This window comes from Physella acuta, unplaced genomic scaffold (assembly GCF_028476545.2).
Source record: "Physella acuta isolate Inbredline_101_S28 unplaced genomic scaffold, ASM2847654v3 ptg000592l, whole genome shotgun sequence".
Taxonomy (NCBI): Eukaryota; Metazoa; Mollusca; class Gastropoda; family Physidae; genus Physella; species Physella acuta.
Window position 1 is genome coordinate 380,001 of NW_026732111.1, and position 26,315 is coordinate 406,315.

The 26,315-nt window shown below is 33.2% G+C and overlaps 2 protein-coding genes and 1 long non-coding RNA gene across 4 annotated transcripts in view; all 3 read left to right on the forward strand.

Annotated features, from left to right (window-relative positions):
- The window catches only part of LOC131947411 (putative leucine-rich repeat-containing protein DDB_G0290503), an 18,214-nt gene extending 15,604 nt beyond the window's left edge, over positions 1-2,610 (forward strand). The window contains exon 7 of the mRNA XM_059308624.1: positions 2,590-2,610. Coding sequence (XP_059164607.1) covers positions 2,590-2,610 — 21 coding nt within the window. The remainder of the gene's footprint in view (positions 1-2,589) is intronic.
- Positions 2,611-2,661: 51 nt separating this feature from the next.
- Positions 2,662-4,337, forward strand: LOC131947326 (uncharacterized). The gene is made up of 3 exons (XR_009387863.1): positions 2,662-2,754; positions 3,939-4,037; positions 4,220-4,337. It is a non-coding gene; the product is annotated as an uncharacterized LOC131947326 (long non-coding RNA).
- Positions 4,338-5,145: 808 nt separating this feature from the next.
- On the forward strand, positions 5,146-20,054 carry LOC131947312 (chromosome partition protein Smc). 2 transcript variants are annotated; one of them, XM_059308504.1, is made up of 8 exons: positions 11,659-11,794; positions 15,505-15,591; positions 15,721-15,847; positions 16,155-16,292; positions 16,411-16,889; positions 17,092-17,196; positions 17,301-17,355; positions 18,725-20,054. In XM_059308504.1, exons 2-8 carry the CDS (start codon positions 15,505-15,507, stop codon positions 19,093-19,095), a joined length of 1,362 nt encoding a protein of 453 aa, XP_059164487.1. In that variant the 5' UTR covers positions 11,659-11,794; the 3' UTR covers positions 19,096-20,054. The 2 variants fall into 2 exon arrangements, with proteins under 2 accessions (XP_059164488.1, XP_059164487.1); XM_059308505.1 differs by lacking the exons at positions 11,659-11,794; positions 15,505-15,591; positions 15,721-15,847; ... (2 more) ...; positions 17,092-17,196; positions 17,301-17,355 and adding exons at positions 5,146-5,622; positions 5,825-5,929; positions 6,192-6,246.
- The last annotated feature ends 6,261 nt before the right edge of the window (positions 20,055-26,315 follow it).

Below are 26,315 nucleotides of genomic sequence, written 5' to 3' on the forward strand. Positions count from 1 at the left end.
TATATATATATATATATATATATATATATATATATATATATATATGAGTATATACAAAGTATGCATACCGGACATATTACCTTGTTATGCAGGGACATAACTTAGTTACGTTCTCCCTAACATAACCGCTAATCAACTTAAGCTAAATCTTCACACAGTCCATTGCCTATCTAAATTATACATACCTCATCGCCAGTGCTACACAGGCTTAACAAACGTAAGAAATAGATTTCTGGTAGAAAGTAACATCGCATATAACCTTTGCATCGGGTTATTGAAATAGTGCGCATTATAAAATGTTAGACTATTTGAACATACAGAGTAATAGTGGGGTGTCTGAGTTGGATTAATGATAAGTAATGATTAGTTAATTCAGTTGGCTTAGAGTTTAGAAGATGAGGTAATGTCTACGCTTATTTAAAAACCGCTACACTCAAGTAGGCCTATGTTTTTATACATTTCAAGTTTTTAAAGAGATTTTCTACACGAAAGCTAACGATGACAGCTTACATGAAGTTACACATTACACATTATATCTTGTGACGGTTAAGAAAACATTTATATCTTTACCTTACCATTAGTGAGATAACCCTACTCCACAAGACAGAGAATGGCATTTACCTCACTTTAACTGGCTGAAATGTCCTACAACTATATATTTAACTGAGCTTGGTATATATTTCTCTCTCCCTGATATGCACACTAGCCCCTTGTATTGCATTAGTCTCATGAGAACTAATTTTAAGTTTAAGCCTAATCAGTCGCTTAATGTTCATTAAACAGGCATACATCAGCGTAATAAATGAAGTGGTTTCATCAGGTCATGCGTAAGAGATCAGATGTTGTATGTGAGAACCATCAACCCGCGTATTTACTAAGTCTATGTGTCTGAACAACTTTCTAATACGTGTGCAATTGTTTATTAGATTTCCAGGTTTGTAATTGTAAAGTCAACATGAATGACGTCTGCCCAAACGTCTTTGTGAGCTAAACCAGGACTTGTGTGTGATGTTGTTGATTTCCTCACTTGTAAATACAAGTACTCACACGTATGATCGCACGAATGTACAAACACACATACACACACACACAGGAACACATACGTACAAGCATACGTATTCGTGCACTCGAAAACATCGATTGCACGCTGCTAAAGGATTTCAGGTATAAACGTTCTTGAAAACAGCTCAGCACTAGTAAATGTGCTAACATTTTGAGGCATCTTACATTTTCATGCGTAAACATGGTACTGATATGTTTAGATTTCGGCTTGTGTGTTTTATGGGGTAAGCTACAATAACTTCTATTTAATAACCGATAACATCAAACTTTATACATTTACAAGCATGTATTAAACACGACTTTTTTCCGAACATACACTGTTTGTTGTAGGATATGGCACGCATAACCAAAAGACTGATGAAAAATAAACGAAAATAGTGATATAACGATACCAACCTATTTATTAATAATCCTTCATGTGCAGAAAAAAAATATTTTAACAACAGGAATTGTATAATTTCAATAATTTTACACCACAAAATGAAATAATATATAGACTTTGCTACGATTAGCCTTCGATATATTATGTTCAGTCTTCTGAAATGATGTTGGCTACATGTCATCTATTGTCTGATGAAGTAAGGTACATGTCATCTATTGTCTGGTGAAGTGAGGTATATGTCATCTACTGCCTGGTGAAGCGAGGTACATGTCATAAAATGTCTGCTATAGTATATTATATGTCATCTATTGTCAGGCGAAGTAAAGTACATGTCATTAAGTGACTGCTGAAGTTATGTACATGTCATCTAAGGTCTAGTGAATTGAAATATATGTCATTCATTCTGGAGTAAGGTGAGGTAAATGTCAGCTATGGTCTCTTGAAATGAAGTACATGAGAGAAATAAAGTTTAACTACAAATAAAACAGTAGGTGTATGTTTTAAAATATATTTCACGATATAGGCCCAACACATTTTGCGTTAAAAGCTGCAAGACTTGAATTGATAAAAATAAATGGAAAGTTGTTTACAAAGTAGCGTTTCGAGATATTTCAAACTCTTAGATTATTGTATTTATTACGTCCCTTATTTATGTGTTTTGTTGATGTTTTCTTTGAACCCACTAGGATCATTTAAAACTATTAGTTTAGTACCGCTCCCGTCAAAACTCTGTACACAACTAAATAACAAATCTCCATATTGTTTTAAACGACTGTAAATTAAAGTATGAAAAACGCAGCAAAAAACTCTACGAAAGTGGCAGTCACAAAAACTAAACGAAATAAATGTTTAATTATTAAGTAGCGGTATATTCTACTATGTTTAGTGAATTTTAATAAAGTTGTATCATGTTTAGAGATAAAGTGTAGCATTAAAAGTAAAAGTACTAAGTGCATTAAAGTGATCCAAATTTTTGCCTAAAAGTCAAAATAGTAAATGCATCCCTTTAGTAAGCTCAAGTCGGCTTGTATCCAATAACAATACTTTAGTAAAACCAGTTTATTGCTTTACATTTGTTTTAATGTTTTAATATTTTTATACAACATGTGTTTTTTACTGTACATATTGTATTTGTTTTTTTCCAGATTTTTGTGGACTACTTCTAGTGAAACTGATACAGCCTAACGGGAAATCCCGATATTATCTCTGCTAACACATAGGAATTCTGTCTAGAAATCAACAGGAAATTGTTATATTTACTGTTTGAAAATTAAGTTTTAACAAAATTTATACATTTTTTTGTGTGCATTGTAAGTATTATTTTAAATATAATTTGCGTGATATGAATATTTGAGTCGCAGTTTATTTAATTCACACAAAAAACAACAATAATAATGCTTCGAGTCTAAATGCAGATCTCTTACTCACCAAAAAAAAGACACTACATACATATTAACTGTATAAACAATTAAAATGACCATCAGACCGACAGATCTGGTACTTCATTAGCACATTAAGTTTATCAACTCAATCTGTATAATTTTATTTCGACACTCTCCTATTTTGGTTTGTTTAACTAAATATTTTATTAACTAGTGAATAATTTAGAACTACAAGCAGGACGTTTTTATTTAGAACTCTAAACTATTTGTCTATGTCTGTTGATCTACAGCGATATAATAAAATAACAAATGTAATATTTTTTACTAAAATGTGTACAGGGGAAGTCATATGACAAAATTGGAGTATATTAAAAGAAATAATTTATATATATATATATATATATATATATATATATATATATATATATATATATATATATATATATATATATATATATATATATACATATATATATACCTTAAATAATATAACGTGCTATTAGTTAACAGATCTAAAAAAGAAATATAACAATATTTAAAGTAGTTTTCGTTTAATATTGGATTGCCAGTTATAGTTTAATAATGTATGACAAAAACTTGGATTTTATTTCATTGTTATAATTAACTCTTTATTTACTGAATTAATTATTGGATGAAATATTTTTTTCTTAAACAATAAATTTTTATATTACACTTGGTACACTAAAATTATTCTTGACTCAAGGAAGATTATAAATATATAAATGATTATAAAGATTCACCTTAAATTAAAATAATTTAAGAGCCAGGCTTATTTATGGAACCGTCAGTAGATAAAAGGTTGCACTTGAAATTTCGGGGGGCGGGGGGAGGCGGGCGAACTAAAATTTACGGGCGGGGGGGGGAATACTGTTAAAAGTATATATTTTCAATATTTATTTACCGGGGCGGTAGATTATCTTCGATGGGGGGGGGGGGGGTACCTTGAAGAAACATTTCTTCTTAGCTCTTAATTTTTAGTGGTGGCGGGGATCGAGCCTTATCTGCCAGAAGAAACACTGCTTTAGTTTTGCTTAGTGATGATGACAGAGTAAACATATTTTTTTTTAAAATTTAGTGTTATTAACATTTAGATGCCTTCAAGAATTCACGGCAAGTTTGTTACAGAGCGCAAGAAATATTTGGAAGAACAGATACAAGTTCTGGAACCTGTTTTGGGAAATATGAAAAATGTAAGTCATTACAAACTAAAAATATTCTTCGTAATACTTAAAATGTAAAAATCATTTTACTCACGATAAAGTATTTTTCGAAGTGCATGTGTTAAAAAACACAGAACAACAACACGTCTTTAGGAATATAGCACTTCAACACGTGACCAATTGACAATATTGTTGTTGTTTGCTTTAACCAGGTTGTTGCAAAAAGTAAGGCGTGGCTAGAAGAAAAAACTGACCAATCATCTGTCAGCTACATCGAGCTATCACAAGAACTGGACACAGCAGCCACGGCCTTGTTGGATGTGACGTCATATATTTTAAGTCAGTACTTTAATAGATTTATAATTTAAAATCTCAAAGTCTATAGTCGTGTAGCCGCCTGCGTTTTTAGTTTTAGTATTGACTCATTTCTATTGAGAAAATGAAACGGAATTGTTATACAGTTTACAGATATTGCAAATACTGTGTTAAAGGGATATATTACACTTCACTGTGAACGAACAACCATACCAGTTTCCGCTTATTAATTTATATAAAATCGACATCACATTAGTGAATCTTGTAAATCCTTATATTTAAAAAAATGAAGAATTTACAATCACACTGTGTAACCTTATTCGCCTTAAAACAAGTTTCTAGAACCTTACGATTTTATAGAAGGTTAAAATTAAAAAAAATACTTTTGATAATGTATTCGAATAATAGTCATGTAAAATGTATTAAAACGGAACAGCATGTACAATATATAGATTTCGGACATTTTGGAACTATTTGTGTTTGTTTACATTTGGATCATATTCAAAGTTTTTTTTCATTAGAATATTACGTGGTTTGCGTTAGAGTTTTAACTAGCTAAATAGTAAAACGTATTATATGTACAATAAAATAACTCATACCACAAGTTCAACATACAGCGGGTATATTATAGTATGATTTTGGTAAAACACATTGAATAGCTGCATGATATACTATATAGATTTTAAAAATATGTATATGTATTATATTTTTAAACCAAAGTACGTTTGATGCTTTTGTTTAAATTCGTTTTTAAAAAACATATTTTTCAAGATTTCGGACACTTAAAATAATAAAATTATATCTGCGACTATTCTCAGTTGAAGAACATCCTGACCTAGAGCGTAGACTCGCCTATATTGAAACAACACTATCTTCACTACAGGACACATAACATAAGTCTACAGATGACATATCAGAATTAAAACAATGGAGAGACAACTTTGTAACAGAACAGAGTGACAATTGGGTAAACATTGAACAACTGACTAAAAAACAAAAAAAAAAATTTAAAAATTTTAGAAAACAAATGAGTGAACAAGATAACAAAGTAAAGGAGCTGAACAAAGAAATTGAAAGTTTAAAAGAAAAAGAATCCAAGTCAAACAAAACACTAGAGAAACTGTCTCTAGATATGAAAGAATATGAAAACAACTTCCACAAAATAAATAAAGAGATGAAAGATCACGCAGATAAAACTGAGAGTATAACACAAGAGATTAAAAGACATTCTGATCAGATGTGTACCCTACAAGAAGAGAGTTATAAAATCAAGCTTAATACATCAACTCAAATAGAAAAGGTAAAAGTGATCCGTTAACACAATCTTACACATACTGGCCAGATAACTAATTTCACATTTTATAACCTGGTTAAATTAAAACACAACTAAGTAACTTTATCAACAGTTATACCTGTAATATTATTACTAATTTTAAGACACATGTTTTCGTTAGTTATAATGTGCAGTAAAAATAATTAAAGTTCCATTTTCTGCTCTTTAGCACAATTTGATGTACAAACTCCTGCAACAAAGGTTGATGCCTATTGACAAGCTGGTTCAAATCTTTAACCAGAACTTGGAAACAAGGGAAAAAAGAATAACAAAGGTATATGTTTAGTTATTTGATAAAATACAAATTATGACGTTGATAATTGTGCATTAATTAGTAACACTTTGTTAATAGACCAGTTAATAACATGTTTTCTAAATTAAGCAAAACGTTAAAAAAAAGTATAATTATAAAATAATCCATGTTTTAAATTATGTTCTATTCTTACAAGCTGCCATACCCTATTAAAATCAGTGCATCAATTTAATGTTCTACGTAACTATGGGATATTTTCAATCATTTTATAAAATCTTTTTAGCTGGAAAATATTGAAGATACTATTTCAAAATTGTCCAAAGATTTGAATCTAATAGGTAAGTTTGTCATAATTTTTTTATACCAAATTATACAGCCAGACAGATAATAACGTGATGTTCGTTAGCCAGACAGACCATAACGTGATGTTCGTTAGCCAGACAGACCATAACGTGATGTTCGTTAGCCAGACAGACCATAACGTGATGTTCGTTAGCCAGACAGACCATAACGTGATGTTCGTTAGTCAGACAGACCATAACGTGATGTTCGTTAGCCAGACAGACTACAGCGTGATGTTCGTTAGCCAGACCATAACGTGATGTTCGTTAGCCAGACAGACCATAACGTGATGTTCGTTAGCCAGACAGACTATAGCGTGATGTTCGTTAGCCAGACCATAACGTGATGTTCGTTAGCCAGACAGACCATAACGTGATGTTCGTTAGCCAGACAGACCATAACGTGATGTTCGTTAGCCAAACAGACCATAACGTGATGTTCGTTAGCCAGACAGACCATAACGTGATGTTCGTTAGCCAGACCATAACGTGATGTTCGTTAGACAGACAGACCATAACGTGATGTTCGTTAGCCAGACAGACCATAACGTGATGTTCGTTAGCCAGACAGACCATAACGTTTAATTCGTTAGCCAGACAGACCATAACGTGATGTTCGTTAGCCAGACAGACCATAACGTGATGTTCGTTAGCCAGACAGACCATATTGTGATGTTCGTTAGCCAGACAGACCATAACGTGATGTTCGTTAGCCAGACAGACCATAACGTGATGTTCGTTAGCCAGACAGACCATAACGTGATGTTCGTTAGCCAGACAGACCATAACGTGATGTTCGTTAGCCAGACAGACCATAACGTGATCAAGAATGGAACATTTCACTCACCCATAGTGCCAGTCTCTAGACCCGTGGGTTTCCGTCAGGTGTTTGTTTCCTCACCTGGTACTTTACACCACCTGGTACATTACACCACCTGGTACATTACACCACCTGGTACATTACACCACCTTGTACATTACACCACCTGGTACATTACACCACCTGGTACATTACACCACCTGGTACATTACACCACCTGGTACATTACATCACCTGGTACATTACTCCACCTGGTACATTACATCACCTGGTACATTACACCACCTGGTACATTACACCACCTGGTACATTACATCACCTGGTACATTACACCACCTGGTACATTACACCACCTGGTACATTACACCACCTGGTACATTACACCACCTGGTACATTACACCACCTGGTACATTACACCACCTGGTACATTACACCACCTGGTACATTACACCACCTGGTACATTACACCACCTGGTACATTACACCACCTGGTACATTACACCACCTGGTACATTACACCACCTGGTACATTACACCACCTGGTACATTACACCACCTGGTATGTCGGGGGTCGACCTACAGCGGTCCACCACAGTACCGTTTGATATTTACAGAGCTGCAGTTTAAGTAAACTAATATCAAATAACGTCACGTCATCCCTTTGTGTTTCAAATATTAAGACGATGCCCCATTAGAGACAGGGATTAAATCTAAAATAGAATAATAACTTGAAAACATTTAATTGTCTCATTTTAAACATTTTAATATCTCATTAATTAACTGTAACCTGAAATGAAAAATACAAAAAGGTAGAATATGCAGCTCTTGTTTCGGTCATTAATAAGTAGGCCTACAACAGAACAACTTTAGTTCTAGTAATTCTTGCTTCAATAGATAATCCATATACTATTAAACTACCCGGATGGTAACTTGCCGGATGCGACAAATGCCCGAATAGATACTTGCCCGAATGCGACAAATGCCCGAACGGACACTTGCCCGAATGGGACAAATGCCCAAAATCCATTTACCCGAAGACCGTTTGCCCTAAAAATGGTAACATTACAGATTACCAAATAGTCATCCTTAATCAACTTAAATTTGAAATTTTGATAATTAAATAAATGTCTAACCAAATTGAAAGGGAACAAAATACTGTTTAATATCTGCAAGCAGGCATTATGAATTAATTAGTACTTTCTATATTATAGAAAGTGTAGGACCTACATCTTTTGCTATCTATAAAACAAGACGAAAATATAATTTTCACTTATCTGATGTTTTTAAAATGATTCTCACTTTCTGTATTAAGTAATAGCTTCAACACATTATCTAAACAAGCTGCATTAAATGAAGATGAAATATAATTGACTACCTTTAGTTTTTAAATTCGTTGCCTAAGGCGCGCTTCACTCAATTGTGAAATAGTCATCACACAAGTTAAGCATAACAAAATAAATCAAACAAACGCGTCTCTGTTCAATGTAACGAGACGCCGCGCCGACTACATCGTGTCATAAGCGCTATATAACCACCGCAACACGTCGGCTAAACAAGGTTTCCACAACTTACATCAAGACAGTATAAAACATCGCCGCCAACATAGCATTACATTATTAAAGAATAACGGTTTTTACAGCAATTTCTCAAGTTTCAAACATTAAATGTTAAATCTTAAAAGTATACACATTTTCAAAAATATAAACACATTTGTTTTTTTTTTGCCCAGAATTGAGTTATCATAATGTCAAACTTGAATTGATTAAGAATGTCTATTTGATATTTAACAAATGTCCATTCGGGAAAGTGTCCATTCGGAAATCGGCCTTGGGGCAAACGGCATTCGCGCAAGTGTATTTCAGGAATTTGTCATACACCCGGTTTTAGCATAACGTATTTAACATTTGTTGTACGTTTTGTGACGTTTTCAATGACCTGCTAAACTGGTAAGGTCAATACGTGAGAAACAATAACCTAACACCACACAAACTAAGGACCGTACTAGCTAGTGGTCTAGTGTTTCAATTTATGGTCTTGGACAAAGTTATGTAAACAATATAGATTCTTATATGCAGTTTATTTTTTGAAAAATAATTGTTTGATTTGAGTTTGTCAATTTTACTTACATTATAAACTGCATACAAAACATATAATGAGCTGATAACATAAACTAATGAAACGACAATTTACAAATATTATGGATCAAGTAGTAAGAACATTCGTATAATTAAACATGTTTTCTAATCAACAGAGTCATATGTAGGTCACAGATATGCTTGTTATGTGGCGTTTGATCTCACACCTGTCAGTGCTGACTCAATTTTTTCAAGATTCTGGGATGTACGTGAATATAACGGTCAACATTTTAATCAAACAACAGGAAAATTTGTATCACCGCATGATGGTTTATATCTTGTATGTGTCACTCTAAATGAAAGGGAAGGTAAACAGATTAGAGTTGATGTGTGGGCAGGTGTTGTAGTTTTATAGAAGTGAAATGTGCCGCCACTAGCGCTGCTGGGTCAGTGGTTGTTGACATGAAGAAAGGTCAAGAACTTTACTTTAAAGTGGATCACGCAGATCAAGGCGCAACGTTATCCAGCTACAGTAGGTTTATTATCGTTAGTTTATAGAAGTACAACAAATTCTCAAAACAATAAAACATGTAACCAACACGTTAAGCACACGCCAACAACTTACTACATGTCAATAAACATTTAATGGTTTGTATGTTGTTTTTAGTCATCATTATACAGTTCCAACTTTTTCAATGTGATCACCAATTAATATGTTGTACGTGACCACAATAAACATATCTTTCTTCTTCTTCGGTCTTAATTTTTAGTGTTGGGAGGGATCGAGCCTTATCTGCCAGAGAGTTTGAACTCGAGAATTTTTTCGAATTTATCAACCATGAGCTTTTCCGACTCGACCATGCTTCCATCACAATTAAGGATTACGTGTCAATGGGTAATGCGCCATTGAGGCCATTGACTCCGATTTCAGCCTGCTTTTCTTTTTGGATTTGTTTCCATAGCCTTTGTCCAAACAAGAACAAACTACAAGGCAGCAGTTGTTTGATTTGGACCCCCAATAAACATATGAGATACATCAGTTTTTAAAAATCTTTTGTTTCTATGTATATGTGTATCATTGTATTTGTTAAAAACAAAACCTAGTTTTTGTGTGTAAATTTTGAAATTGAATTCCGCATTTTCGGACAAACACAATGAACAATTTAAAAAATGGAAATATTTCACTTGGTAACTTATATATGTGTGAGATATATTTTAAACAATTAATTGATGTAATGAATTTGTAAATATTTTGAAAGATACTGAAAATAACTTTTGTTTTGTTTCAAGGTAAAAAATAAATAAATTACAGTTATTCTCGAAACAAAAACCGCTCTTGTGATTCTAGTCAGTAACATTGTATGTGGAGAAGGGGGGGGGGTCTGGGTTTAATTAGAGATTTAAAAAAATGCTTAGTTTATTTAGTTGGGTTAAGGTTTAGTGAAGAATGCACGTTTTACGTAACTTAAACAAGGCTACTTGAGTTTTATTTCTTTTTTTAATGAGAAATAAACCACTAGAGCTTACGTGTTTTCGCACATCAAACAACTCTCAAGACCGTTAAGAAGATGATTCGCGTTTAAATGTATATCTGTTCGCCACAGTTTTTAAAAATAAAACAAGATCTTATTCTATATTCCAATATAGTCGATCAATAACTAGCCGTTGCTACTAGTCTGTTTTCGTCTTCTGTTCTTTGTCTAGTCGTGTTAATTAAGTTAAGTGTGATGGTTTTATTTATTGTGCCTGTTTGATTGGTGGTTTTTAATATTATCGCACGTGTTTGCTTTGCTTTCTGCAAAAATGTATTTTGCAAATTTAACATTTTTGTTTGCATTGGAAATATATTTTTATTGCATACGATGAGCCTAATAAAATTTAGTTCTAATTGTAAATTGGTTAATATCTATTGCTGTCCCATGTGTTGTAGAAAAACCTTGTTAAATAGGTATTGCATTTAGCAATAGTATGTGTATGAAACATTGCTTCACTATAGACAGATAATATGCAAACATCTCAAAACTATCTCGAGGTATAATGTTAATTTCTTTTCTCTCAAATATGTGCCGAGCACTTAATTAACTAACACGTAATTTCAAGAAGGTGGGTGGATTTCTTGGTTGTGGAAACTTGAAATGATCAGCGTGAAGAGAACACTTATCATTTATATATCAATAGTTCGTCATTAACATGGGCGTCCACTGAGATTTTAAAAGGCCGAGATTCGAGGTTTATATTTCACCATCTTATTTGCTTGTTATTTAATCTACGCTGACTTTGTGTAATGCAGAGAAATGTATCACTGACAGAGGCAACCAATTTAGTTTATAAAGTGGTTATCAGTAGTTATGTACTGTTTGATTTGATCACACCTGAACTATAGCAGATATAAGTGATAAAACCAGTTAGTGATTGCATAACACGATATGATGTTCTTGGTGTTTATATTAAACTGAGATAAATGATATGAAATTAAGCCAAAGAACAGGTCAGTACAAAGTACACTTAAAACAGGCACCACAACACGGTAGCTGCAACTTGTGTTCATGACTTCACACATTGTTGATTAAGTGGAGTCACAATTTGTTAGTGTTTTGGAACTAGAGTGAATAAATCAAGTGCTAAACAGGATTATTTATTCAGTGAAATGTAAGTTTACATGTAGCAAACCTAAAGTTAGTGATAGATAAACTTTAGACATCTGACTTATCACAGATAAGATAGTTGAGCAAATGCACTTTAACGATACAAGTATACTGATATATTGTATTTAATTATTTAAAAAATTATTTTAAAAAAACATTTCTAACGCCCTTTTGCACTGAAAGTGCCTTCCGACTTATGGTGATATAAGAATATACCGTTAATAATGTTTAGGGGAAATCAATCCTGTTTTATTTATTTTTTCCTTAGTAATAGTATGTCTTAAAATAACATTTTGCATATATGTATGCCTTTTATCACTAAAAATATTAATTTAATACTTTCGTACTAACCCATATCTTGCAAGCGTTACAAAGCTTGTAAAAAACCCACTGAAATTAATTAAAAACTAGTCTATTTAAAAAAAAAAAATTGCATTAATTGGATAATTTTTACTTTCTCGTATACGTATATAAACTATTGGGGGTAGACAATGAGTGGTCGAGTATCATTCAATCGCCTAAAAATTAAAAACGAAACATTTTTATTAGTCTTTCTTGAAATAGCCGCAACACGACCGAAACACAAGATTTCATAACACGTTGAAACCTACGGTTTGATTGATGACTAGTTTTATGTGACGTTTTTTTTTCAATGTTTGTATGTGTATGTGTTTGCTTGTGTGTTTCTGCGAGTATTGTAATAAATGTCTTATATAATTTCTCTGTACTCCAGGAAATGTTCCCATTTGAAGTTTCATTCTCCTGCCCAGCCCACTTGCTGTGTTCTATCTTGACAATAGCCCTCCTTAAACTCTTATATTGGTAGGCCGTTCTAAAACAGTATTTCCTATACTACTGATCCTCTAAATGTGCACATGACCTAGTACTTAATGCTTTAATTATTTTTGATACATTTCTTACGTATCCATTTATCAAAAATATTCAGCATTCAAATAACTGAATGCTTGTTGTCTCTTAAAAAAGGCAATTTACCACTAAAAAATATAACACGTGATCAAAAAATTACATTAATAAACAACAATGGTTACTTTAAAATTGTGTTTTACAGTAAAAAACTAAACATGCGTTACTAGTATCTGTTTAAAACTATCATTGTTTTTTTGCCACACAACATTACGAAACATAATTATACTTAAAACATAGGTTGTGCAGGGTATTCATTTATAATACAATGAGTTAATGTTAACATACTTACGAATGGAAATTGGTACAAACCATTGAAATTAACTTTTCTACTTCAGTTTTCATATTTTTGTTTTTCCCTCAAGTGAGAAATAACATCGTAATGACTTTTTGTATCTTATTGCATTTTCCCTGCTTTATTTGTGTGAGTTTTAAGTTCTCCATTTATTTTGTTCAAAATATTGTCAACCTTTTCCATCTCAGTATTTGTGCTTTCTAGTGTTTGGCTTGTATTTGGTTCTTTTTCTTTGAGGGTCTCAATTTCTTTACCCATCTAATTTATTCTGGGTTTATTTGCGTTTTTATTTGCTTTTATATATTCTTTATTTTCTGTTTGTTTTTCAGACAATTCTTCAAGTTTTTAGTTTTTCTTAGTCATTAGTTATTATTATTTCATATTATTATAGTTATCCCCAAGATATGATTAGAACTGATTTTAGATGGTAAAAGATAACATGAGATGACGTGGCCTAGCAGTAGAGTGCGGTATAAAGCTAGAATTGAGTTCAAATCCGGGTTTAATTTAGTAGAGTGTCTCTGAGTCCACCCAGTTGTGGTGGGTACCTAACTCACGTTAGGGAAACAAAGGCCGTTGGGCATACTGCTGACCACAATATCCCTTCATGCTGAGGCTTCTGAAGCAGATGAACACTACAGCCTCTGACCCATGTGTCTTGGGCACACACGGCGAAAAAAGACGAAAAGACATCCTAGAACGCTATTGAAACTAAAGAAAAGTTTTGGGGATTTTAAAAAAATTATCTGTAAATTTAATATGTATGTGTATAAGCGATGAAAAACGTGGGGCGCCGAAGTAAAAGTTATATTACTATTGATTAGATAATACTATTGACTTTTATTAGGGAGCCTGTAGAGAGTCAACAGTATTAGAAACTGTAAGAAAATCACGGCGCCCCACGTTTTTCAGTAATTCATAATTTGTGAATTCGACAGTACCAACGCTGCCACGTAAAATATTTCTTTAAAACACTATAAGTAGCTCGTTAAGGACCATAACCCCCCCCCCCCCACCCCCATTACTTCACCCCTCCCCCCCCCCTTACGTTTAAAATCGTTGGCTCTGCTTGTAAACATTTAGAGTGAACACAGCTCACTAAAACCATGTAGGGGTGGGGAGGTACGGAGCGCGTTTACAGCTTGTGCTCTAGCGGCTCCCAGAAGAGAATTATATATATAGATAGTATTTATAGATACATACATTTTCCAAGTGAATTGCTTTGTGAGCTAGTGCCTCAGATTTAGTTTTTATAGGTTCATCTTTGACTTATACAGATGCACATGTGACATGCCCTAATAGGGAAGCGTATGAGAAGTCATGGTCAATTTTGACATCTCCTGAGGAGATAAAAAGTTTCTTCCAGGTGCGCCCCCCCTCCCGCGCCAAACGAAATGTAATATATATAGATAATATATACTACGAGCCGACCCGCGGCGTATCATACGCCGCTATTTAGTTGATTTATTTTCTACTTTTCAGTAATTCATAATTTGTGAATTCGACAGTACCAATGCTGCCACTGAAAATATTTGCTTTAAAACACTAACCCCCCTCCTTTTCCCTAACCCCGACCCTACACCCCCCCCCCCCCCACCCGTGAAAGCAGCCTCCTCTTAGTTACCTCCTGTACGTTTAAAATCGGTTCAAACTAAATTATCTGCCCCTAATAGCCGTCACTAAACCCGGCTCTAAGATCTGTAAACATTAACGTGACCACAGCTCACCAGACGATGTGGGGGTGGGGTGGGGGTGATAGTGAGAAAGAGAGGGGACTGCAAGAAGGCACTTGCAGCTTGTTTTCTAACGTCTCCCAGAAGAGAATTATATATATAGATAAAACATTATTTTTTAAAATATCTTGGGAAAAATAAGTATATAATATTTAGAATGCCCTTGACTGTAAAAGAAAATATTACTACGTGTATGTTCAGTAGAGCTAAGGGTTGGTACATTTGTATTTAACTACCTCTTCCTTCTCATGTACTTCATGGGATTTTGTAAATGCTTTTATAATTGAAAGCTAAAAGGTCGTTCGCAGTTATGTTTGAGCTCTGGTGAACTGAGGTCCAGAAAAAAGATAACCCCAACGTTTAAAGTAAAAATTTTAAAAATTGTTTGAAAACTACTCTCACCTATTTTTTGCTAAGTATATAAAGGAATGCGGAGTCTGTCCAGTTTTGAATTCTGTGACGATTAGTCCTGGAGAGGCAACTATCTATTTTTCAAGCATCTCGTGACCACATCTCGAAGTTTCATGGGCTGCTGTCTATGATATTTTACACTGTGAATATTGTATACGGCGATTGCAATTAGCGGTCAGTTTACACGTCCTGGATATATAAAAGTGTGGCCGCAGTTTGTATTGTATTTTAGTTATTACATTTGAAGCCCGTGCTACTCCAGGAAGTGAGAAAAAAAAAACACTTGAAAGCTCTAAACGTAGCATATAGGCAATTAGTTAAAGACACTAAACTTACATTTGTTTTATTTAGATGCGTCCCAGAATTCAGCTGAAGATTGTTACAGTACAGATGAAATATTTGCAATTTATGGAGCCTGTTATTGGCTTGATGAAAAATGTGAGCGATTATTCTTGTTTTAGTGATGAACTGTTTTATTATCGTTTCGTGTATACGCATGTAGCTAGTAGTTAGTTACGTTTAGCAGCCACAGAGTTACGACTACGTCAACATGTTTTATGTCATCAGGTATTAGAAAAAAGTAAGACGTGGATAGAAGATACAAATGACAACCCGTCTATCACATACATAGAGCTTTGCCAGGAACTTGCATCAGCGACCACGGCCTTGTTGGATGTAGCTTCAAATATTTTAAGTAAAAATTGAATAAAATAAGTCTGTCTAATGTATGTATACAAACATGAACTCAACCTAAAAAAACTAAATTATGGCGACAGCTCACACACATCACTAGCTAAAGATACCATTTTATTTACTTTTCCAGTATAAAACATGAGATTATATATAATATATTTCAAATTATTTACTATAGGCTACAAAAATCGAGAAATATTATATAGCAGTAACTTCGTTAGTGTTGTATGTCTACAGAATCGTAATTGTCTTTAAGAGAAAAGAGATGTAAGTTTAATTCAACTTATTATGTATACTTTTACCAAAAGGTGAAAATAAAGAGCCGGTTGTTGTTGATGGTAGAACGCCATCTTTAGCTCAGTCTACACTACATACTACAGCAACCGAAAAACGTTCCCCTAGTGAATTAACTTATCAAGTCACTAAACTAAGTCAACAATCAGCTGGTATAAAATATTTTGTATTTGCTGAGATAAAGGTTTAAAATAAATTAGGAAATGTGCAAAAATTAAACTTATACTATTGTAATTGAAACGTTGCTATTAAATTTATTGTGCATTACATAAGTATTCACTCGACTAGGACTTCTAGAAAACAGAATATCTTGTCTACAAGGCACAACGCAAAAAACTAAGGAAAGCATATCAGAAAGAAAACAACGGAGAGACAACTTTGTAACAGAACAGAGTGACATGGGGGTAAACCTTGAACAACTGACTAAAAAACAAAAACAGAACTTTAAAAACATCAGAAAACAAATGAGTGAACAAGATAACAAAATAAAGGAGATGAACAAAGATATTGAAAGTTTAAAAGAAAAAGAAACAAGGTCAAATAAAACATTAGAGAAGCTGACACTAGAAATAAAAGAATTTGAAAACAACTTACAAAAAATAAATATAGAGATGCAAGCTAATGCAGATGGAAGAGACGGTATGAAAGAAGAAATTAAAAGCCATTCTGATTTGATTGTTTCTTTACAACATGAAAATAATAAAATCTTGGAAAAAACATCAAACGTAATTGAACAGTTGCAATCAAAGGTAAATTTTAAAATCGGCAAGTATTTTGCACACAATTCTATTCTTACTTGCCAGTTAATTTTTTTCATATTTTTAATTAAAAGGCAGTTGATTAACTTAATCTATAATAATACCATTTATTTTTAAGTTAATTTTATGTGAGTTAATTTGCAATTCAAATAGTTAAATTTATAAATCTTCAATTATGATCGTCGGTCTTTAGCACAGTGTTATGTACAAACTCCTACAACAAAGGTTGATGCCGATTGAGAAACTGATTCAAATCTTTAACCAGAACTTGGAAACTAGGGAAAAAAGAAAAAAGATGGTATCTTGCAAGTTGTCATAATCTATGGAATTGCTGAACCAGTCTTATACAATAGCCTATGTAGATATGTGATTCTTTCATTTATTTATTTTATTTGCATTTAGCTGGGTGAACTTGAAAATACTATTTCAAAGTTTTGTAGCGTTTTCCATCTCATCGGTAAGTTTACCTTGAAAAAAAAAATATTTTAAAAAATACTTAAATAACAATTGCTATTTTATGACAGTTCTACTTTTTGGTGTTCTTGTTTTAATATAACAATACTAAAAGCTATCAAATAATTCTTAATGATAACTAATCTGTAAATTTTTTACACGTTTTATTAACTATGTTCAAAATTCCACCCTTAATCTCTCAAATTATATTTAAATATTTCACTCTCTGCCTTTCTATTACATGGACATAACCACTTGTTCGTTAGCCAGCCAGACCACAACGTGATGTTCGTTAGCCAGATAGACCATAACGTGATGTTCGTTAGCCAGACAGACCATAACGTGATGTTCGTTAGCCAGACAGACCATAACGTGATGTTCGTTAGCCAGACAGACCATAACGTAATGTTCGTTAGCCAGACAGACCATAACGTGATGTTCGTTAGCCAGACAGACCATAACGTGATGTTCGTTAGCCAGACAGACCATAAAGAATGGAACATTTCACTCATCCATAGTGCCAGTCTCTAGACCCGTGGGTTTCCGCCAGGTGTTTGTTTCCTCACCTGGTATATTACACCACCTGGTATGTCGGGGGTCGACTTTCAGTGGTGTACCCTAGTACAGTAAGACATTTACAGAGCTGCAGTTTAAAATTAACTATAAAATTAATTAATTAATACCAAGTAACGTCACGTCATCCCTTTAAGACGATGCCCCATACGAGGCAGGAATTAAATCTGAAATACAATAATAGGCCTACTTGAAAACATTTATAATTTTAACTTTTGTAACATCGTAATATATAATTGATTTACTGTAACGTGAAATAAGTTTAAATGAGTTGAAGATGCTAATCTTGTCATCGGTTTTACTAGAGTTTCATAATTACAAGTGAATAAATTTAGTTCTCTAAATTTTTGTTTCGACATATTAACCTTATGTAATTAATTTATAATGTAAACAAATACGCAATGTATGATTTAACAAAACTCATATAACATTTGTTATACCTTTAGAGACGTATTAGGTAACCTACTACCCTCGTAGTTTCAATACTGAGGACACGATAAACTAACACCACTAAAACTGAGGACCGTACTAAACTAGTGGTCTAGTGTTTCAATTTGTGACTTAGTCAAAATTATGTAAACATTATGGATAATTATACACATCTTTAAAAGAAAAATAAGTTTTATTTGGGTTTGCCCTTTTACGTTACATTTTGAACTACCTATAAAACACGTATAATAAGTTTATGTTTAGGGTTATTATCATAAACTAATGATACGAAAATTCGCATATATTCTGAATTAAATAGTCATAGCATTCGTGAAATTGAACTTTACAATCATGCATGTTTCTATCAACAGAGTCACGTGTATGTAACAGATATGCTTGTCATGTACAGCTTGCTGGTCCCACACCTGTTAGAGCTGGATCAATTATTTCAAGATTTAGTGAAGTACGTGAATATAACGGCCAACATTTTAATCAGACAACAGGGACATTTGTATCACCACATGATGGTTTATTTCTTGTATGTGTCAATCTGAATGAAAGTAAAGATAAACAGATTTTAGTTAGTGTGATGGCTGGAGGCGTGTGGTGTAGGTTTATAGATGTGAAATCATCAGTTGTTGTTGACATGAAGAAAGGTCAAGAACTTTACTTTCAAGTGTTTCTCGCAGATCAAGGCTCAACGTTATCCTGCTATAGTAGTTTTAATATCGTTAGTTTATAGAAGTACTACACAAAACATGGTGGAAAGGAAATTCTCAAATAAAATATGTAACCACCATGTTAAACACACGCTAACAACCAACTATGTGTGTAGACTACATGTATAAAAAAACAACTTGAATGATTTATATGTTATTTGTCTAGCCATCATTACACAGTTCCATATAACTCAATGCCATCACCATCTTCCTGGTATGTGAGCTCTAGGTGTATGGTTAAAATCATTTGTTAAATTTGCATACATACATTTGATGTGTTAAACATAAACGTATTTTTCTGGTTGAATTAGTAATTAAGATCTAGAGATTTAAGACAAATCAAATGAACTATTTGAAACACGAAGGCTTGAATACGTTTAATCGACAAAATTATTATTTACCTTACGTATTAAAATACGTGAAGAAAAAAAAATGTTTTTATTAACCTGGATGTAACTGTTATTGTGATCATTACATTTGTTCTATTACAAACAATAGACTACAATTTTTCTATATTAAAAACCCTATTTTCGTTTGAGTATGATTGTGTCAGTAAAATTCGCACAACACGTAGGCCCTATAACTATCTAAATACATCCATGTGTCTTAAAATTGTGTTATATGGATAGTTTCTTCTTATGGTATAATCAATATGTGATCGTGCAGGGTTAGATCGACAGATTTATATTGAATATTTTATGTCAATACACATATAACAGGATATGTACATGTAGTCCGTGATGCAATGAGATCGAATACACCATCAAGTGGCAGTATAAATAGCGATGTTTTTAAACAGACAATAACACAAACATCTACATTTTTTTTATTCTCGCATTCGCTGACAAATTTTAAAACATTGATAATCGAGGGATAATTTATAACTTCGATTTATAATAGATAAATTGAAAGTTATTTCCATTTATAATTAATAACATAGTATAAACATAATTTAGGTGAAAAAGGAACTGATTTTAAAAATTTAGCTACTTAATAAAATGTTTACTTTTAGCCTCAAGTAAAGTGTTATGACGTTTGTTTGATCAGGTGTGTTTATACGGACGAATATTGGTGCGAAAGTTGTAATGAACGCATGAAGATGTGCCGCGGTACACAAGAATGTGACGTTTCAGTGTAGGATCGTTGTTGCCGGGAAAGAAGTTTAGTTAGTCTTAATCTTGTTATGTTGGGGTGAGGTCGTAGTGTTTTCAAGTCTCATTATAGTTCGTTCAAGCCGTCCTATGTATTTTTATAGTGTAAACACTACTGAAGTAAACTGCTGTCATCCTGTCGAGACTCTAAGAAAAACTACTGAATGGTTAGAGAGGAAAATAATGGTATTGATATTTTAGTCTCCACATAAAGGCTGGTGCTAGACCTCATAGATTTATTTTAAATATAAATGGAACACAAATAATGCGACATATAACAAGTTTCACAAATAAATAATGTAGATGTATTTGAAATATATATAAAGGATAACAAAGGATTTAAAAAACATGCCAACAGTATAGTCAAAGAGTTAATACTTGTATGGTTAACTAAATGACAGATGAATTAACATACTATTACATCTTGCCGCAATTTAAAATATAATTACACGACTTTTAAAATTAATCCTTACCATATGTAGACAAAGCGCTTTTTATCAAACACCGGCATTGGACAAACCATATGTGATCAAAGACCCTATATAGAAAAAACACCTGTGATCAAAGACCCTCTGCTGAGAAAACAACCGTGGTCAAACCCCCTATGATCAAAACCCCGTTATGGTCAAAGCCCCGCTGTGGTCAAACCCCCTATGGTCACAAAAATATTGTTGTAAATCTTTTTATTCAGATTAACATCAAACCCATCATAATTACTTTTCAGCTTGTTATAATTTCTTTATTATAGCATTCACAAAAAAATATTTAAGGTTAGTCGTATTTTGCTTTGAAGTGATAAAGTAGTTTGTACTTGTTATGATGTGAGTATTTTGGGACAGGGTCGATGCTGGACGTTGACGAACAAGGGACGATCCAATACAGAAATAAGATAGGACGGCGTTCTTCATAATTATATTTTATTACGTAAACTTTACACAACTAAATTGACGACAGACCAGGACTAAGTCGTCAAGAACCTAACACGACGACAACAAGACAAAGACTGACTTCTAATTTTTTCCCCTAACAAGCAACACATACTCTCCTACGTCCAGTGGCGTAGCCAGGATCGTCTCAAGGGGGGGGGTTCCAATTTTTACCCGGGGACAAACATTCGATTTGAACCCCCCCCCCCCCCCCGCCTCAAACTTTCGATTTGCATCCCCCCTCAAACTTTCGATTATTACCCCCCCCCCCCTCAAACTTTCGATTTGCACCCCCCCCCCTCAAACTTTCGATTATTACCCCCCCCTCAAACTTTCGATTTGCACCCCCCCCCTCAAACTTTCGAATTTGCACCCCCCCCTCAAACTTTCGATTTGCACCCCCCCCCTCAAACTTTCGATTTCCACCCCCGCCCAAACTTTCGATTTGCACCCCCCCTCATACTTTTTCTATATACCGAGGGGTCTATGGGGGGTTATGACCCCCCCTAACCCCCCCTGCCTACGCCATTGCCTACGTCACATCCTTATTTACTTTGTCACGCATTCAGAATCTTTTATTAATCACACTACAAACATACTCTCAAACTCTCACATCTTTATTAAACACATTCAACTACAAACATACTCTCAAACTCATTCAATACACCAAAGTCCATCCACAACAGAACGCCTCAGAAAAAAATAAAATAAAAATAAAACCTTAAAGCCAAAAGCAGTTAATGTTTACTTTGAAAACATTTTTATTGTATTATAATTATTATTCATCAAAATCAAACCAAAAATAACATCATTTCAAGGAGTAATTGTTAAAAGGAAAAGCGCAGCAATTAAGGCAAAATCAACAAAACGGTACTAATTACACGCAGGTGCGTCAATATAGCACTACCGTTGAGTCTAATATGTCGATTCCTTTAGGTACCAAAAGGGTATAAGTCATTCACGTTGAACAAATAGATCTATGCAATCAAATTATAACCCTTTTATCCTACAGTTCTATAAAGTAAACATATTTTTACACTTAACATTGATTACAATCACGTGAACAACCATCTTGAGCCAATCAGCATGTGACATGTATCCAAGCACTAGAAATTAAATATTAAAACACATCATTTTAATTTTCTTATCTCAGGTAAAACATTAACAACACTGTCGTTTGTTTTCTTTAGAACCCACTAGCCTCATTTTAAACTATTAGTTTAAAACAACAAGAATAGGCCTAATTAAGGTACTGTTAATCTTTAATCTAACGTCACTAAATATAATTTGAGTAAGAGGGGGCATACACTTAATAGTTCGCTCAGGTCGCTACGCTTCTTCTGACTGCAGGTGCAATAGTCCGATAGGAAAATTTAAACTGCGAGACAAAAAAGTGACGTAAATACGGTTTTAACTTCAGCTTAAGCTCGCATTTTACTCCCTCGACATATGACACTTCGTGCTTCAATTTCGCATTTTACCGCCTCGACAGTTGACATATCGTGCTTCAATTTCGCATTTTACCGCCTCGACAGTTGACATATCGTGCTTCAATTTCGCATTTTACCGCCTCGACAGTTGATATATCGTGCTTCGATTTCGCATTTTACCGCCTCGACAGTTGATATATCGTGCTTCAATTTCGCATTTGAACTTCACCTACGTTGGTCGCTGTGTAAATAATTAAACCGGTGTGAATTAGATCTACCATTGTTTACTTACCTTTAGATCGAATGTTGTTTTGATGAAATAGATTTATTGTTGTGGCTGATCTACACGTAGTTAGAGCATCACTACAAGAGAGATAACTCCCATATATTGACAACGCGATCGGGAAAGCCCACTATTATTTAACGGAGGAAGTTCTGCAACTGTACACAATTCCAGTCCTTTGATTTCCCACAACAAGACTAGGCCTACTTAAGGTACCTCTAATCTTTAATCAATTTAAACTGTTTTTAAAATAGCATTTCCTTTTAATATAGCCAAATAACATAAAAATAATGAATTTTAAACAAAATAAAAAGCTCTTCTTCTTTAATTCTTACTCAGTTATGATATTGTCTTAAGTATATATTTTGATATTACATTATTTCCCAAAAATATAATCATTAGTCGGTTTTATAAAAAACGTATTTTATTATTGTATGTTTAGGCAATTCACAGATACATTGTTAAAATAGTTCATCACAATGCTGGATAGATAATAAAAGTAAAAAAAGGAAATACCCAAGTGTATAATTTTAGCAAGCAGGAAATAACATAATTGAAGCCAAGGAAAACTATCGCATTTTTCTGATAAGTAGGCCTATTACATAATTAACTGTAACAGATCTAAACAAAAAATATAACAATACTTAAAGTAGTTTTCATTTAATTGTGGATTACCAGTTATAGTTTAATAATTTAAGACAAAAACTTAGTCTTGGCAGATTTATAACTCATTTATTAGATTGTATTTCATTGTTATAATTAACTCTTTATTTACTGAATTAATTTCTGGATGAAATGAATTATTATATTGCTTTTGGTACACTAGGCTTACCGTCAGTAGACAGGGGCGGAACTACAGTGCCGCCAGACCCCGCCGTTTAGGGGGCCCACAGCCGCCCATAATCATTTTTTTAAAAGTTAAAATTAATTTTCTTGCATTTTTGACCTGATGGTTGTTTTGAAAAAAAGAATACTGTAGCTGCGGTTGGAGTATCTATAATCTATTGACATCATCCCACGCTCTTGTATATTCTTTTTCCTACAATCAAACACACGCTGTTGTCGGCAAAATTCTTTTGAAAAAACATCAATTGCGCGAGAGGCCGCTAGATATTAAGACGGCTTTTTGAGACCATCCCAAATTTGGTACTGATGGATAAAAGCACATCGGTGCTTTGTTGTCCCTTTTAAGTTCCTTTCTCAGACCCCCCCTCCCGCTCTTAGCCTTACAAGAAGCGAGTAGATAGCGCCTCAACAACTAAGCTGGCTCGTATCGGTGGTAGTGTAAACAAACTAGCGCTCCAACAACTAATATCCAAGAAATAAAGTGCCGACATTGTTTACATTTAATAACCACTGTTCTAGAAAACAAGGCAAACGTCTCCAATAAATAAACGAACGATAGCGTGTTATATATATATATATATATATATATATATATATATATATATATATATATATATATATATATATATATATATATTAGTTTCGTCACTGGCACCTTGATAGTGGTTTTGTAAATAACAAACAGATAACAGATATTATACAGTAGTGATATTATATAGTAGCTAAGACATGCTGTTGCGTAAAAAAAATTTAACAAAAATATACACATGAGCTGTAGTGTGAAAGATAGGCAAACGTTCAAACCACTTCCATAAATTATTTCCCTTTTTCAAATAGCCAAATAGGGGTGCTCATAAGCTCCTTTTAATAGATTTATAGATTTTTAATAATCAAATTAAACAGCAATTACTTATCTTAATTATTTTTTTACAAAATAAGTACTAAAGAATGGCATAGTATAATAATGAAATGTAGTTAAAGCTAATAATATGAATACAAAAAAACATAAAAATAAACATAACACGAGACACCATTACTTATACAAAGCTTCATGATTTATATAATTTTGACCGAATTAATGGTTTGAAGTATTAAAGCAAACACAAATGAAAACAGAGATTTTCAAAACAGACTAATGCAGTCATACACATGACATGTTGTTTTGATTAGATTTAACTAATTTTTTTTTTCAAAACCCGATCAGGCCAGAAATGAGTATCCTATGTTCGTATTGTGTATATATATATATATATATATATATATATATATATATATATATATATATATATGGGCCCAAAAATATTTTTTGCGGGGTGGCCCATTTTTTCTAGTTCCGCCACTCTCAGTAGATAAAGGATTTAGTGGATTACGATTTAGTTATATTATGCTAACAATAACTCCCTTATCAGATCAGAGACGTAGCGACCCTTCCAGGCGCCTGGGGACAAACTTTCGATTTCAAACTCCCCCACAAACGTTTGATTTCGACCACCCCCCCCCCCCCTCAAACTTTGTATTTGCAACCCCCTCCCTCAATATTTTGATTTGTAAACCCCCTCAAACTTTTGATTTGCACCCCCCGCCCCCTCTCAAGCTTTTAATTTATTTTTCCAAACCATTTTAACGCCCCCTAAGGTCTGCGCCCGGGACATATATCCCCCCGCCACCCCCTCACTACGCTTCTGTATCAGCTCCTATTCAAGGATACTTTCCTGTACTCTTCGATATAGTCATCTTTCGGGATTTATTGACGGACATATTGACGGACATTAATGATATATGCAATGGACTATTTTAATGAATACATGAGCAGTTATACTTACCTTTAATTACCGTGAGATATGATAATTATTTTATGATTGTGCATTTATAAAATTTGCAGTGGAATAGTAATCATAAAATTAAGACTTAAGCAGATGGAAACAAATGGACTACATAGTATAGACTTTAGATATCGACTTGCTGATAATGACAGAGATAACATTGATATTGCCTCAGAGGCGTATCCAGGTTTTCGTTGTAGGGGGAGCGGAAATAGCAAAAAAAGGCGCCGAATATGTAATATTTTCTATATAAGTATATATATATATATATATATATATATATATATATATACATATATATATATATATTAGCTGTATGTTATTGCTTCGATATGATGTAAAATAAATTTAAATAAGCACTCTGAAGAAAAAAAAACACACAATGTAGGCCGACGAAACAAAAAAATATGGTATCACTCTAAAATAAATAAATAAATAAATAAATAAATAAATAAATAAATAATATATATATATATATATATATATATATATATATATATATAAACACACTGCAACCAAAAAACAATGAACGCGGCATAATCTGTTTCGTATTTTTTGTAAAAAAATTACATAATAATTCCTGGGACATCTAAGACTAGAGAAAAGGGGAAATAATCAATATCTTAATATAAATATGTATATGTCTACACATTTATTATAAATATCAAAACAAATCAATAATTACTTTAGAATCTAATAAAGTAGCTGAACACTATTCGTTTTTACAAAAAATATTTGTCTAAAATCAGAATTAAATATATTGTAATTATAGATGCTAAAGTAT